Source organism: Peromyscus maniculatus, chromosome X (genome assembly GCF_049852395.1).
Source record: "Peromyscus maniculatus bairdii isolate BWxNUB_F1_BW_parent chromosome X, HU_Pman_BW_mat_3.1, whole genome shotgun sequence".
Taxonomy (NCBI): Eukaryota; Metazoa; Chordata; class Mammalia; order Rodentia; family Cricetidae; genus Peromyscus; species Peromyscus maniculatus.
In genome coordinates, this window is record NC_134875.1 from 54837619 (window position 1) to 54853978 (window position 16360).

The 16360-nt window shown below is 39.5% G+C and overlaps 1 protein-coding gene and 1 pseudogene across 1 annotated transcript; both read left to right on the forward strand.

Annotated features, from left to right (window-relative positions):
* The first annotated feature begins 1533 nt into the window (after nt 1–1533).
* Nucleotides 1534–9357, forward strand: Rab9b (RAB9B, member RAS oncogene family). Its single transcript, XM_015991279.3, has 3 exons — nt 1534–1749; nt 7381–7456; nt 8565–9357. Exon 3 carries the CDS (start codon nt 8607–8609, stop codon nt 9210–9212), a length of 606 nt encoding a protein of 201 aa, XP_015846765.1. The 5' UTR covers nt 1534–1749; nt 7381–7456; nt 8565–8606; the 3' UTR covers nt 9213–9357.
* A 4726-nt stretch (nt 9358–14083) lies between these two features.
* Nucleotides 14084–15838, forward strand: LOC102903604 (high mobility group protein B1 pseudogene; annotated as a pseudogene).
* The last annotated feature ends 522 nt before the right edge of the window (nt 15839–16360 follow it).

Sequence of the window (16360 nt, forward strand, 5' to 3'; positions counted from 1 at the left end):
AATGACATTCCACCAGGCTCTATCTCTTCAAGGTCCTACCACCCTAATACTGAGGACCAAACTTCAACACATGAACCGTTGAAGGATGAACCATATCCAAGCTGTAGAAGTAATTTTCTCAGTAAATTTCTTTTCTTTCTTTTTTTTTTGAAGATTAGAATCAGTAAAAATTACTTTAAAGCATGGTATGTATCTTCTTCCCATCCCAAGAGTAGTGTGTTTATGTGAGCAGTGAGGTGGGTTTAAACCATGCAAGGGATTCCATTAGCTCCATTTAATTTAAAATATCAAAATTTATTGGTGATACATTATTGATTCATATTTAATAAATACTTTCTTAGTGCATAATATGCATCTTGCTCTTGGGGGATCTAGTTGTGAACTTAAACACAGTATCTGAAACTACAGTGCAGTATAGTTCAGTGAAGGAGACAGTTGTAACCAAATAAGTATGTAATATATGTATATATATATGTATTATGTACATAATCACACATTATATGATTGTGGTGTGAAATGCAAGCATAGCAAGCTACAAGAGGCTATAAGAGATGAATTGAGGCAGTCTTCATTATGGGATTATGGAGAAAAGCTACCCTATCCTTACAAGTGGCATTTAAGCAGAGCCTTGCTGAGATTGGTTGTTTTGCCTTGTGAAAAGATCGGGAGAGAGTGGTATACATGGAGAGATGGTGTGTGTGAGGAACATATGGTGGAAGGGGGCAGTGCCATACAGGAATGGGTGTTCAGAAAGCAGTGAAGCTTAAGACATGAATGTAACTGAGAAAAAGATGGAGTGCGGGCTCAATTACTTGAAGAGATTTGCCTTCCTTTGATTATGAGGGTGGAGAGAGGCAGGTTAATCACAAACTAGTCGAAGATACCAGAGGACCACAGGAAATCAGGAGGGACTAGTTTGGTGGCTGGGCATAATTGGAACATTGACAGTAACAGTTCCTGGAGCCTCAAGTACTGCTGTCTGTGATTCTCTAGAATAGTAATTGATAAGGAGGCATAAAGGGCTACGTGTTTTCTGTGGCTGAGTTACAGATGTCAATCTTTCCTTTTGAAGCGTCATGAGAATTTTTTGAGCAAAAAGGCACCAATAGGGCCTACTAATGTGTTGTGATCATGTGTTTTCCTGTACAATTTGAAGCAAGACGGTGTATGTACTACCTCTTGGGACAAAAACAAAACAGAACAGATACAACAAGAAATGAAAGATGTGTTTCTTTGGCAAATGAGGTAAATGGAAGAGTCATTGCAGGAAATGATGCTATAGCTAGCTCTGCCTGAGACGTTAGATCCCAGGCCGAAGAGATGCTAAGCTGCCAGAGCAATTATTTGATGGTCCATTGTGACTGTGACTCCTAATCAGCTGGGAGGGGAAGAGAGATGAGGGAGATGCCGGTTGGACAACTGAGCATGAAGGAAGAGCAAGCCACAGGAGCCGGCGGGCGGCGGCTACCGTGGGTCCCCAGCGTCAAGAAGGGGGCACGAGGAGGCGGCGCGGGCCCCGCCCCCTCCCCTGGCGGGCGCGGGCGCGGGCGCGAGACGCTGCGCGGCGGCAGCGGCGGGAGCGAGCGGCAGCTGTCAGGCCACCGAGGTCCGAGCTGCACTTGCTGCCCCACTGAGGACGAGGCGGCAGCGCGAGCTGTGACCTGGTCGCGGAGGAGCCAGGCTGGAGGCACGCAGAGCCGAGCTGCCTGGCATCTGTCGCCCTGTCCATCCTCCCTCCCATTGTGTTGGGTAAGGTGTCCGCGCGTGGGCAGCAAGAGGGGGCTAGGGCTGGTGGACCCGGGAGGCCAGGAGGTGGGGGGCCTGTGGGGAGAGGGGGAAAGGGCAGCTTAGGTCATCGCCGGGGTTACTCGCACCCCACTCAAGGGGCCTAGAAGCTGCTGAGCTTGTAGTCGGAGGTAGGTGATGGTGGAGGGGGGCGTTGCTGAGTAATCTGGAGTGGCTGCCAGAGCGGGACAGAGAGGCGCAGGGCTCCGTGGGGAGCGGGTGTGGTTCACTGCGCATGCGCCACAGTCGACTGGCTCTAGGAGCTGATGAGGTGAGAAGACCTGGGTCTGAGGTAGTTGGGACTATGTGCGACGTTTCACTTTCTAAGTTCCCAATGCTCAAACAGTATTCCTGTCGTAGAGATGCCAACATTCCTGGTCTCCTAAGGACGTTTTATTAGTGTCCGGAAAACCTTTACTTCCAGGCAGCCTATTAAGGAAGACGTGGCCTGGGGACAGTGCCAAGTTCCTATCAAGTGTGTCTTTGGGCTTATTGGCCCAGAACTATTATGAGGAGTGAAAGATTAGACATGCATTTCCACACTGAACACTTAGTTGCATATATGATGTAAATGCCAGCATGAAGTTAGGAATAGCATTTCGGTGGTATGACAGATATGGCATCTAGACTTTGTAGCATAGGTGTAGCTGATAACTGAGCTCTGCAAAGTAAATTGAGTGCGTCACAGGGCTTCCCCTGCCGTAAAACAATCCCCTTTCCAGCATCAGGTTGTATGGGAAGCAACCTACACCATTTAAATTAGAGGGTCTCAAAGATCAATCATTTCTTACTTGTGTTGATTTTTCACATACGTTAAAGAAAGCCACACCCATTACTCCGGTGCAGTATTTCTGAATAATATTTCAGGATTAAACAGTAAACTGAATAGCCCTAATCAGCATGTCGCCACAAGATGGGCTTTCCTCAAGCATGTCCCCTCCCCTGTGCAGACGTCCATTAGGGCCACTCTCATCCATTGTCTAGCTCCCCTTCTTCCCCCACCAAGCCCTGCAGTACACACCCCTGTCAAGACCTGCTACCAAACAACCTGCATTACTGATTGTGAGCATCATTCCACCCCCATGGAAACTGAACTGACGCTGCCAGTTTGCGTGTGTGTGTGCCTCTTTTCTCTCCGTAATCATAATAAAAATGCATTATTTTAAAAGGTTCAACCTTTCTTTATTTTATTCCCTCTGCTCCTAATCTCAAGCACCCCCAACTAAATACGGTAATTTTAATAAACCTATGTGGGTGCAAACATAGCTGATTCAAAAGGTTTCAAGTGCACTGAAGAATAGAGAGCTAAGAATATTAGTTATATGAATTCCTGATTCATCTTATTATCCAAGACAATATTTGAGTCAAAGCCAGATATTTCTCTGAATGGGACCAAAATTAGAATAAATATTATGGTCCAAGAGCTGGAAGTGTAGCTTAGTGGTGGAGTGTTTAAGGCACAGTGCCCTAGGTTTGATTCCCAGTGCTGGGAATTAAAAAATAAAAAAGGAAAGAAAAGAAAAAAGGATATAAGGATATTCAGTTCAGATCTAGCATAATATGGGAGCCATACTGAATTTCACCTTCGTGTTAGATATATTTGTTGTTATCAAAAAGTCTAAGTCTCTACTTAATGCTTTCTTCTTTTCATGTTGGATCAAATTTGGCTTCTCCTGGGGGAGGGAATTTGATTTCATTGATTGTTATACTGTGATGGCTCTTTTCACTTTGAATATGAACTAATGTTTATCACCCTCACCTTCATACATAATGACAAAGATGACAGCCTCCACTAAAAACAAAATGGAGATCATTATTCTCCTCTTGGTTTTGGTAGGAATGGAGATACTGTTGAAAATATATATATTTATTTTAAAATGTGAGTGTAGCAAGAGGGTAATGGAAAGCTTCCATTGACTTTCAACAGGTGGAATTTCTGTTAAGTTCTGTCTGGAAAGGGATCCAGATGTAATTTTAGTTACATTATATGTGATAACATTTGGATGTCTTACAGGATCATGGATCGATTGTTGGCATAAATTCCAAGGCATTAATTCTGGGTACCTACCTAATATGTTAAATTATAAATACTTATTGCTTATTTCTATGATGGATTCTGGTACCACATGCTGAAGAGGCTTCAAAGACATACATAAGCAGAGGACCTTTAAATCAATTGGTTAGGGAAGACATGTTTTTTTCTAAAAGAAGTCTATTAACAACATCAAGCAGTGTAATAATACCATCAAATGCAAAAAAATGAGATGTTTTATTGAGACAGAAAGGTGGACATATTTGTGGGGTACAATATGATCATTTGATATAAATATACAATGTATAATGATTGAAGGGTAATAATTGCTTCCATTTCCTTAAATATTAACCATTTCTACGTGCTGGGGACTTTCATATATTTTTTTTTACTATAAAGGACTATGAAATGTTTTATTTTCCTTTATAAAATGTCCAAATAATTTTTATTAAATTGGATCACTGACAGTTTCATACAGGTATAGAATGCATTCTGGTTTTTCTCACCTCCAGCACTCTCTCGTCGCCTTTACATACCTGTCAAGCACTCACTCCTCTCTACATGTCCTTATATGTCCCAGAATGGACTTGAACTCCTGTAGCTGAGTATGATCTTGAACTTCTGATCTTCCTGAATCCACTTCCTGGGTGCCACAGTTATACATATCTGCCACCATGCCTGGCTTTATATGGTGCTGAGGGTCAAACTCAGTGCATTCAAATACTGCACCAATTGAGGTACTCCCTCTCCTGGTTATTTTAAAAATATATTTAACTGCTTTGAGCAGTAGTTACCCTACGTTCTTTCTCCAGTGTGAAATAGAACTCCACTGAGGATCCAACCCAGCGCCTCATACCCGTTAGAGAAGTGCTGCTACCACTGAGTCCCATCCTCGGTCCCTACTGTGAGACTGAAGCTTGGATGTTCATTTGTAAATTCCTTATGGGCAAGTCCTTGCCTTAAACATTTCCAAACATATCTACATGTATTGGTGTTCAAGTGCTAAACTTTACAAAGTAGATTGGGTGAGGAGAGACCAGAGGTGGGGAGAGAAGACCTGAAAGCCTCTCATAACTTAGATGTGAGAAATTGCTGGCCAAAAGGCAACAAAACCATGTGCAGTGATGAATGCCTGCAATGAAGCATGGAACGGAAAAGAGGATAAATTATTTTAGACCATGAGCCCTGACACCAGCTTGGGCAACCCAGCAGGAGTCTAATTTTTTTTTTGTGGTTTTTCGAGACAGGGTTTCTCTGTGTAGCTTGGCACCTTTCCTGGATCTTGCTCTGTAGATCAGGCTGGCCTCGAACTCACAAATATCCACCTGCCTCTGCCTCCCAAGTGCTGGAATTAAAGGTGTGCGCCACCACTGCCCTGCATGGGAGTCTAATTTTTAAGATGGAGATAGAAGTAGAGGACTGGAAATGGGTATTTGAGGCCAAGTCAGCAGGATATAGTGACTGAAGGCAAGGAGACCAGCCTAAACTATATCTTTCCACTTTTAGCAAATACATGGGATTTGGAGATGGTGGAGGAGGATGTAGAGCAATGGTTCTCAAATGACCCTTTCACAGGGGTCATATTATATCATAACATATCAGATATTCTGCCTATCAGGTGTTTACATTACAACAGCTGCAAAATTACAGTTGTGAAGTCGCAACAAAATAATTGTATAGTTAGTGGTCACCACAACAGGAGGGACTGTATTAAAGGGTTGCAGCATTAGGAAGGTTGAGAACCGCTGGTGTAGCATGTCACGTTGGTAATGACACAGCACACAGTAGGCACTCAGTGCTTTCTCAAACATCAGTTAAAGGGTTATACCAGAAGATCCTGAAGATCGCTTCAACACTGAGACTCCATGCCATATGCAGATGCTCGCCAGGTATTGTTACACATTTAAGAACAAGAAGGAACTAATATCTCCATAAAACAAATGAATGGTATAGTAGCAAGGATGACCCTCTTTTTCCCATACCATATAGTTTATGTACCTAGAATTATGTGTGCACACTGCCAATTAGATAATTCCTAGAGCTGGGCATTTAGTTGCCATATTCACTGTGGGTTTGACCCCTCTACTGAGTTTATCCACAGCTGGGAAAGTAGAGTTAGTGAATTATTTAATGATGGTAACACCCATTTTCTAGGTATTTAAGGAAACTCATATGGTATCTATCTTTTATACCAGCCATCTATAGTTCACACAAATTTGTACTCCCTTATGTTGCTTTTAAAAAATGAGAGTTGAAGAGTTTTGAACTATAAAATTATATTGTAAAATAGTATTAAAAATAAAGTATGAAGTGTAAGCATAGCTCAGTGGTAGAGGACTTTCCTAGCCCACTGAGGCCCTGTGGCCCTCTCCAGCATATCAAAAGCAAAGCCAAACAAAACAGGAGAATTAAAAACTGTGCTAACACATATGTTTCACCATCATTTCAAGAGATATTTGTCACTTGAGCTACAGTTCCAAAGACAGAAATTTGAAGGCAGAAGTGTGGACAAAAACCAAGCTAACAGAAATGGTAAGAAATTTCAGATTCTATAGAGTAGATTTAGCCTAAGAAGGAGGATAAAGCTTATCAACATAGATGTTGCTTACATTTTAGCTACTGAATCAGATAGTCAAAAAATACGTGATCAGCTTTGTGAAACAACATAAAATAGTTAAGCAGTTGAGCTTATTTATTCCTCAACAAACATACTTAACAAGCATAGGAATTATTTGTCTTTTTGGACCACTATTCTAGTTTTGCGTCATTAATATATGCCACAATTAACTATTAATATTAAACAAATATGTGTTTGTATTAAGGACAGCTAAATATTAAAACCTGTGTTCAAGCCAGGCATGATTGTGAATACCTATAACCTCATTACTTGGAAGGACTGAGGCAGAAGAATCAGGAGTTTAAGGCCATCTCAAGCTACATAGTGAGCTCCTGACCATCTTGGGCTACATAGAGAGACTTTGTCTCAAAAACCAACCAAACAAAATCTTGGGTTCAAGACAGATACCATCAACTTGTCGATAAAATAATTAGCTCAGAAAGTATACTGTAAGCCCATAAACATATTAATGATTTCTTCTCTGATCATGAGAATCAATTGCAGACTGCCTTGAGGCAGATTGGTGGGTGCACTGGTGGTTTTCGAAGTGGGAGTGTTGGTAGGTATAAATGGAAGGAAAATTGTCTAGGATTTATCTTAAACTCCTCTGCTTTCACTCTCCCAAATTTGACTTCTTGGAATATCACTTACTTGCTTTTACTTACTTTTACTTTGAATAGAACATTCAGCAAAAAGACAACAGTTTTTTTTTAATCACACAAAGTACAATCAGATTAGGGTAAATTGAAGTTTGGGTAATAAAATTACTTTGATCACATTAAACACCTGCGACATTTTGAACTTTTAAGTGTATTTGTGGGAATTCTCCACAGATTGCTTGAGATTGCTATGGGATTTCTCCCTGAATTGAATATGTTTTTTTCTAGAGATTTATTTTCATTTTATTATAGATTATTAAAAATCTGCTTCCAATTCTGTTTTTTAGAGCCCTAATAAGAGAATAAAGCAGCAAGAGGGACATAAGAGAGGGCTGAAATTGTGAAAAAATAAAACACAGCTGGGTAAGTATTTCATGAGATCATGTTATGAATTTTGATATTTTACAATTTCCTCTGTTAAAAGTCAATATTTATAATTTTAAAAATCATTCAAAAAATAATTTAAAGGACTGTTATGTCTTTCAAAATCCCTTTTAAATGTGTGTGCTTCTAGAATCTCTTTCTCATGCACTTCTTGGTCAGGGTTTAGGTTTCCTTCTTTTGAGGCTCTTACATAAATGTTACCTTACCCAATTAATATCAACATTGTTGAATTTCCAGGATAGACCCAATGTGACAGTACCTAACAGATTATTTTATTTTAACATATATTCCAGGTAGTCCATGTAAAAATATTTTGTGTAGGTAATGGGAAAATTGCTACATGATTATTAGTGCTTTATATTTTAACATGACTTTTCATATATTGGTTTTGTGGTATTAAAACTTAAAATCAAGAATCTCATAAGATCCTCCTTTGGAGAATACCTGTTATATTGATATTAGTTAACTATCATAAACTTAAATGTCATTGTACCATGAAGAAAAAATTACTGAAGATCCATTTCTTGTTAGAGTATTCATCTCAATGCAAGTATAATGGGAGAAAATGCTTAGAAAAAATTGAAATTTTTCTTTTTTCCATATTCTTGGGTCCAGTCTAATTGGGACCCAGATCTTGACTTGACAGAATCAAGAAAAGCTTATATACCTTTCAGTAACACTTAGGTCCCTCAGAAGCAAACGTTAAACCTCAAATAAGTTTCATATTTGCATCCTGTTTAGAACTGTCCAAACTGGAAACTAATATGGTCACACATTTGAGTGGCATACCTGTTCTAGGATCTCTCACCTAGAGTAGTGTCAGAACTGAACAAATTATGGAGCTGTCTGCTAGTTGGTTTACTCATGGCATTCAGCCATTCCTTGCCCAGGTAAGAAGCTTCAAGGGAAAAAAAATACTAGCTTTCCCTCTTTTATTAAAAGAGTTTTCTTTTTTTCCCTTGTTTTAAATTAAGTAATGATCATGTAAGATCATTATCAGGGGCCTCATAATTCAGGGAAAATTTCTATGAAGTTGATTTGTTTCAGATTTAACTATTTTCCTTCCTGCATTTTCATGTATTTTCAGGTTCATTGGTTTGCAAACTTCTCCTTGTTTCGTGTTGCAACAATGAGTGGAAAATCCCTTCTCTTAAAGGTCATTCTCTTGGGTGATGGTGGAGTTGGGAAAAGCTCACTCATGAACCGTTATGTAACCAACAAGTTTGACTCCCAGGCTTTCCACACTATAGGGGTAGAGTTCTTAAATCGAGATCTGGAGGTAGATGGACGCTTTGTGACACTTCAGATTTGGGACACTGCAGGGCAGGAACGCTTCAAGAGCCTTAGAACACCATTCTACAGGGGAGCAGACTGCTGCCTGCTGACCTTCAGTGTGGATGACCGGCAGAGCTTCGAGAACCTTGGTAACTGGCAAAAAGAATTCATCTACTATGCAGATGTAAAGGACCCGGAGCATTTCCCCTTTGTGGTTCTGGGTAACAAGGTAGATAAAGAGGATAGGCAAGTGACGACTGAGGAGGCACAAGCCTGGTGCCTGGAGAATGGAAATTACCCTTATCTAGAAACAAGTGCCAAAGATGATACTAATGTGACAGTGGCCTTTGAAGAAGCTGTTAGGCAGGTGTTAGCTGTAGAAGAACAGCTGGAACATTGCATGTTAGGTCACACCATTGATTTGAACAGCAGCTCCAAAGCAAGTTCTTCATGCTGTTAGAATAGGGACTCTGTTCAGAAGTGTGCACGAAGTTGGCTAGTCCATAGTGTAAGAACTACTGTGCCCTCTGGTAGTATACACACACACACACACACACACACACACACACACACACACACACACACACACACGTGCGCACGTGTGAGAGTAAAAGATAAGGTTCTACTTTTGAAACAGAACCTTTCAAATTGAAGTCGTAGAGCAGTTTTAAAAAAAGCTTTATTGAGCCAAGTGTATTTTGCGTGATTTCTGCTATGTTCCCTTCCTGTGTGTCTCAGGACCCTTCAGAAAGTGTCAGTCCTGAGAGATTTGAGTGTTTTTAAATCACGGTTTAAACCTAGAAGCCAGCCGCATGATGGAGTGAAAGAGCTTAAAGTGTTCCGTTAACCAGCGAGCAGATGCCACCACCAGACTTTTGCCAAGCAATTGATGCCATTTCTACCAAAGGGAAAAATAAGATTCTGAAAATAACAATGGAAGCAAGGATTTCTAAGCAGGAATTAGAAAAATGTGGTGGAGATGATTAGGAATGTAGATTTTTAAAATTGCACACTGACTTGTTCAAATCCTTACATATGGTTTAATCTCATGAACTTAAAAAAATCATCTCAATAATGAACTTAAAAAATACTTTAATGACATTGGAGGTTGATTCTAATCCATGTGTTTGAGTCACAGGACACTAGTGAATGGATTATGCTTAAATATGCCAACCCCCTTTGCAAATACATGGTTGGCCTGCTTTTCCTTCATACAGTCTACTGCTGCTGCATAGAGATGTTGCTTCCTTGACAACTTATCAATTTAGTGATGCTGCTTAGTATGTGGCTTTGGGTGCAGTGCTCTCTGCCTAAAACTTAGACGGTCCTATGGTTCACCATGCTTGCTCATGAAGAAAGCTTCAAAAAAGATTGGAGAGTAACGGCCTTTTCCCACAGGTTCCTTCACTCAGTTGTGTGTTGTAGAGGAAGGATCTGATTCTTGGGATGTCTCACCGAATGTTCAGCTGGCCAAACTAGGACATTAAAACTGGCAAAAGAGCAGATTGTTTTTAAAGCTTTGTGTTAGAATGAATTTCTCATAATTAGATTTGTTCAAAAATGGAATAGACTGCCTTAATAGTGAGCTCCCTCCCAGTAAAAGTAGTCACTGGATGCCCATCTGTTAAAATACTGTAAAAAGAATTACTGTACTGGCTACATGTTTTAAGGCTCCTTCAGGTTTAAGTTCTGAATTTACAAACTATGTCAGTGCCATGTTCTGGTTGGATTTATCTGAAAATAATAGTTAAGACTATAGAGAGGGCCTTAAAAAATCCTCAAGCCATTTTGGGATTAGCCTTTACAGCAACTACTATTAAAAAATATTCCAAAGACACCATGCTCAAAAAATGATTTGACAATTTTTGAATGCCATGACTGCCAATAATTACATACTGTATTATGAATGTGCCATCTGGTTTTTATTGCTTGATCTGCATAGATTTTAATCTGTGCTTTAAAACATGTATGATAAAAATTTTGACCCACTGTAGAGAGGGACAGTTAGATAAGGCCCCCCAAAGAGATTTAGGCCTGGGATGGGGTGGGAGCATTCACAGGAATACAGCCTAGAATTCTCCATTGTAGTCACACATGGAATCAGCCTTACACATGGGACCTTATGTGCTTTAAGAACTCTGGTACTTTTTGGCCACATAGACAAGAGGAGGACAATATTTCAACACAGACTTACTCAGTATTTCCAATTATTGTATAGTCCTGACCCTATTGTCCAATTAATTTAGATGCCAGAAGTGAAAGCCAGAACTGGGACCCCACAGCTCTTAAATATTGGTTCCTATCCTGCCTATGCCTATAGCCAGCCACACTGGTTTCAATGTTCTACAGTCATTTTGCTACAATCATGTTTGGGTGAAACTCTGTATGTCAGAACTATTAAATGGTAATTGTTTTTAAGTGCATGAGACCAGGGGCCTTCTCTTTCTACTTGCTCTCTGCTTCTAATAGTTTCTATTTGTAGATCTCAGGCCTTCATAAAGATCTCCATCAGCTCACAAAACCTATTTGTCTCTGTAGAGTGGCATGTGGTCATTTAAGTAAAAATAAAAGTACATGGGAATTCAATTCATAGGCATCCTGTCCATCAAGACAAGTGTTAATTTGATTGGCAGGTAAACTGAAGCCCCTTTCTTCTTATCCATATATTATCCATATACTTTTTTTTCTACCAAATTACTTTACAATATCAAGCACTTAACAGTAAGTGACAAAACAGTGGCTTTTTGGTGAGTAACACCCAGTGGGTGCTGACATATAGTTTGGGTAAGATTAAAAACACCAAAAGCTGACATCTGTGGTACCAGAAACTGTGCATATGCATTTTGAAATCGACTGTGTATACAGAATGTGCAGTGAAATATTTTCAATAGGTGTTTTTTAATGAACAGTAGATTTTTGGAGTAATGTATTTCTAATTAGAAGCATACTGTTTTTCAATGGTCCATTAAAACATCATACGAAATATTTATTTAATTTATTGTCATGTTTTGGCTTGGGGGGGGGCTCGGATTCCATATGTCTTCAGTGGATTGATGAATTTCAGGTGTATTTGTACCTGCCTCAGCCATCTCTACTTTATCCTGAGGTATTCCACAATCCTCTTGTTGCAGGTGCTGCTCAAAATCTCAAAATGTGTATAAGATACTTTGTTCCAGTTGTTTAAAAAAATCATCTGTGTCAAAGTGAATAAAAAGTGCATTTTGAATAACCAACATACAAAGTTCGTGGGGTTTTATTTCTCTCATTTCCTCTTTGTCAGTATAGCAGCTTGACCTGTCAGTCAATGCCTCTCTGAGACTTTACCTGATGTGGTCTCTGGATCATTTTTTTATGTGATACTCCAAGTGCCTCTCCATATTTATCATGCAGTAGTGATTGAGAAACAAACTCAAAAAGTTGGAGGTTGGAGATTATTTTTCTTTTACTTTAGACCCTTCTGTAATACGTGGAGAGTTTGGGGACCAGAATATGGATCTTAATCTTCTACTTTATTTTTAAACATAATTTTTAAATGTTAAACTATTATGAAAATATAAACAGAATATCCACACTGTCTTTATTTTCTTGACTGGTAAATTGCCTAAACATTAGAAAAATATGGAAATGTAGACAAAACAGATCAGAACACAAAAGATAGTTTTTATATAAAAATGTTTTATTCTCTTGACCACCACACTTTGGGCCATTAATGTTACACTAAGCATCAAATGGCATGAACACATATGTTAGTGAATTTTTAAATAGCATATATATATATATACATATACATATATATATATATATGCTTGTGTGTGAGAGAGAGTGAGTGTGTGTGTGTGGGGGGGGTGTTCTTGTGTGCATCATGGTAGATGTGAAGAGATCAGAGGACGACTTTCTAACTCAAATTCTCAGGCTTGGTGGCAAGTGCCTTAACCAGCTGAGCCATATTGCAGGTCTACCGACATTTAAATTATGAATGTAAGTCTCTCTACCATACATGATTCATCACATTGACTCCATCTGCTACAGATTTAGCAGTCTCATCCATTGTACATACTTTTGGTTATTAGACTTATGCAGAGCCAAAAATATTCATTTTCCTTGTTCCAGAATTATTACATCATACTTATAATAATCCAAATTCTACAATGATAAAACTTTGAGACTATGGAAAGGCATAAATTTCTAGTCAACTTCAAAAGAATTTTTCCACTTTGTAACAAGTTTGATCCCCATCACTGATCAAAAAGAGGGAGGGCGATGGATCTTGTCTTCCAGAATTGATATTTGCAAAGCAGAAAACTAGATTTCTGTCTGACAGTTTTTTGTCACAATTATTGCTTACAGGGAAATCTCCTCTTAAGACATAATATGAAGTCTCATTTTGGGGACAGTAGCTGGTATTTTTCCAGAAAAAAATAGAGGACATGCAAGATACAGTTTCTATTCTACCCTAAAATTGAATATTAAAAACACCTTGGGAAATTGAGGTATCTGCTTGAATAATTTCATGATGGGAATTGAGATTGGCATATCGGTTTAATTTTAATTACTTCAAGCAAACCCGCAACAATATTTTTTCAGTATCAGTGATCTAGACAGTCATCTCACATCTTTCTTTCCTTGTTACGGAGAGACAGGATTTGACACAGAGAATGATTTTTCTTATACTTGATTTCAGGGAAGAGAAACCATGATGCACTGTCATAGTCCAGACTGCTACAACAAAATGCCATAAGATGGGTGGCTTACAAACAACAGAGTTTTGTTTCTCATGGTGCTGAAGGCTGGCAAGTCTAAGATCAAGGTACTGACAGATTCTGAATCTGGTGATTTCTCATTTACAAATAGTATTTTCTCATTGTGTAGTGAGCAGAAGGGGTCTCTTTTAAATCAAAGCACTAGTCCTATTCATGGATATAATATCTTCACAACCTAATCACCTCATCAAAGCCCCTACCTCCTGATACTATCATCTGGTAAGTTAGGATTTCAATGTGATTTTGGGATGAGTGAGCATAAACATTAGATTCATAGCAGACATATTAATATGTGTATATTTTGGCATAGTCAGTAATGTTCCTTTCTTCCAAGAAAATATTTTTAATTACCCCAGCTTGTCACAGCAATGGAGCCTTTACTGTTTAGTCTATACTTTTTAAGAGAGTAAGGAGAATTGCAGAAGCTAGATATGTTTTACAGAATAAAATAAACACTATTTTAAAAAGAAATATTAAGGACTGGGGAAATGACTCAGTAGTTAAGAGTGCATGTTCCTCTTACAGAGGTCCCAAGAGTTCAGTTTCCAACCTGCATGTCAGGTAGCTCACAACCACCTGTAACTCCAGTTCCCTGACTATTGAAAGTCTCTGGTTTCTGTGGGCATTTTGCAGTCACATGCACATACCCACAAAGCAGACACATATGCATACAAATAATTTCTAAAATACACTAAATTGAGAAGCTAAATGCTATTCAATAACATCTTACTGACGAGTTCACACACACTCATCATCAATGCACTGCCTTTTATTTAGCTGCTAGTGGTAGTTGCAGTGATTTGGGGGTAAGGCTTTTTTCCCTTACAGAGTGAGAGGTTACTTAATGTTTTCCCTGTGAGAATAAGCATCTTCACATCTGGAAATGAGAAGCTGTCATCTTTAGTCATACAGGAACTGCAGCAGTAAACTATGCATCTTCACAAATATTTTTGTCTGCTCGGGGGAAACACAGAGCATTATGATTCAGCCACACATAAATGCTTTTTTTAAAAAGGTGTGCTTTAGACAGAGCGGAGAGAGTGAGGAGGCTGCGTCTGGCTCCCGCTCTCACAGCCATTGCAGTACATTGAGTTCCATAGAGACAGCGCCGGGGCAAGCGCGAGCTGGACGGGCACTGGGCGACTCTGCCTCGTGGAGGAAAATCAACTATACATGGGCAAAGGAGATCCTAAGAAGCCGAGAGGCAAAATGTCCTCATATGCATTCTTTGTGCAAGCTTGCCAGGAGGAACACAAGAAGAAGCACCCGGATGCTTCTGTCAACTTCTCAGAGTTCTCGAAGAAGTGCTCAGAAAGGCAGAAGACTATGTCTGCTAAAGAAAAGGGGAAATTTGAAGACATGGCAAAGGCTGACAAGGCTCGTTATGAGGGCGAAATGAAAACCTACACCCCCCCCCCAAAGGGGAGACCAAAAAGAAGTTCAAGGACCCCAATGCACCCAAGAGGCCTCCTTCGGCCTTCTTGTTCTGTTCTGAGTATTGCCCCAAAATCAAAGGAGAGCACCCCGGCTTGTCCATCGGGGACGTGGCGAAGAAGCTGGGGGAGATGTGAACAGCACCGCTGTGGACGACAAGCAGCCCTACGAGAAGAAGGCTGCCAAGCTGAAGGAGAAGTACGAGAAGGATATTGCTGCCTACAGAGGTGAAGGAAAACCCGATGCGGTGAAGAAGGGGGTCGTCAAGGCTGAAAAGAGCAAGAAAAAGAAGGAAGAGGAAGATGAGGAGGAAGATGAAGAGGATGAGGAAGAGGAGGAAGAAGAGGAAGACGATGATGAAGAAGAAGATGATGATGATGAAAAAGTTGGTTCTAGCGCAGTTTTTTTCCTTGTCTATAAAGCATGTAACCCCCCCTGTACACACAACTCACTCCTTTTAAAGAAAAAAATTGAAATGTAAGGCTGTGTCAGATTTGTTTTTAAACCGTACAGTGTCTCTTTTTGTATAGTTAACACACTACCAAATGTGTCTTTAGACAGCGGTCCTGGTGGTATTCTCAATAGCCACTAACCTTGCCTGGTACAGTCTGGGGGGTGTAAATTGGCATGGAAATTTAAAGCAGGTTCTTGTTGGTGCACAGCACAAATTAGTTATATATGGGGACGGTAGGGTTTGTTTTTGTTTTTGTTTAATTTTTTCATCTTCAGTTGTCTCTGATGCAGCTTATTATGAAGATAATTGTTGTTCTGTTAACTGAATACCACTCTATAATTGCAAAAAAAATTGCAGCTGTTTTGTTGGCATTCTGAATGCTTCTAAGTAAATACAATTTTTTTAGTAGAAAAAAAAGGTGTGCTTTGTGTGTGCAAATGTGTATTTTTTAGGTAATCTTTCAATTCCTTTCATGCCCTGTCAGCTATAGATAAATGTGTAATGAATCTCACTTTAGTACTCCTGAATTTTAACCAGACAATCAAGCCATGTTGTTTATTCTGAATTGGCTGATAAAAAGGAGTTGGAAAATGCTCCCTAATGAAAGAAATAACTAAATTGAACATTTGCTATATTGAGGAAACAAAAGACAGGCTCAGCTCTTCTGTTGTCCATTACATTGTTCCTGGCTGCCTTAAAAACAGCACATGTGCCCTGTAATATATGGCTTAACAGCTGGTGATACATGAACATGTGTTGGTAGCTTTAAATCTTCTCTTTCTCTATTGTTCCTGGGTGGAAAATGGCGCCACCAGTGTACATTTTGAACCCTGTCTTTATTTATGGGGGTGGGAGTAGACTTATGCATCTATGGCAGAAAAGCCAGAAAATCAAGGAAATAGACAAGCAGGATAAATAATATTCGTTTCTAGTAATATTATTCTAAGATAAGCAAATGTA

What these genes read in the sequence shown, in the direction of transcription:
- Rab9b (XM_015991279.3), top strand. Translation starts at nt 8,607, where the DNA reads ATGAGTGGAAAATCCCTTCTCTTAAAGGTCATTCTCTTGGGTGATGGT.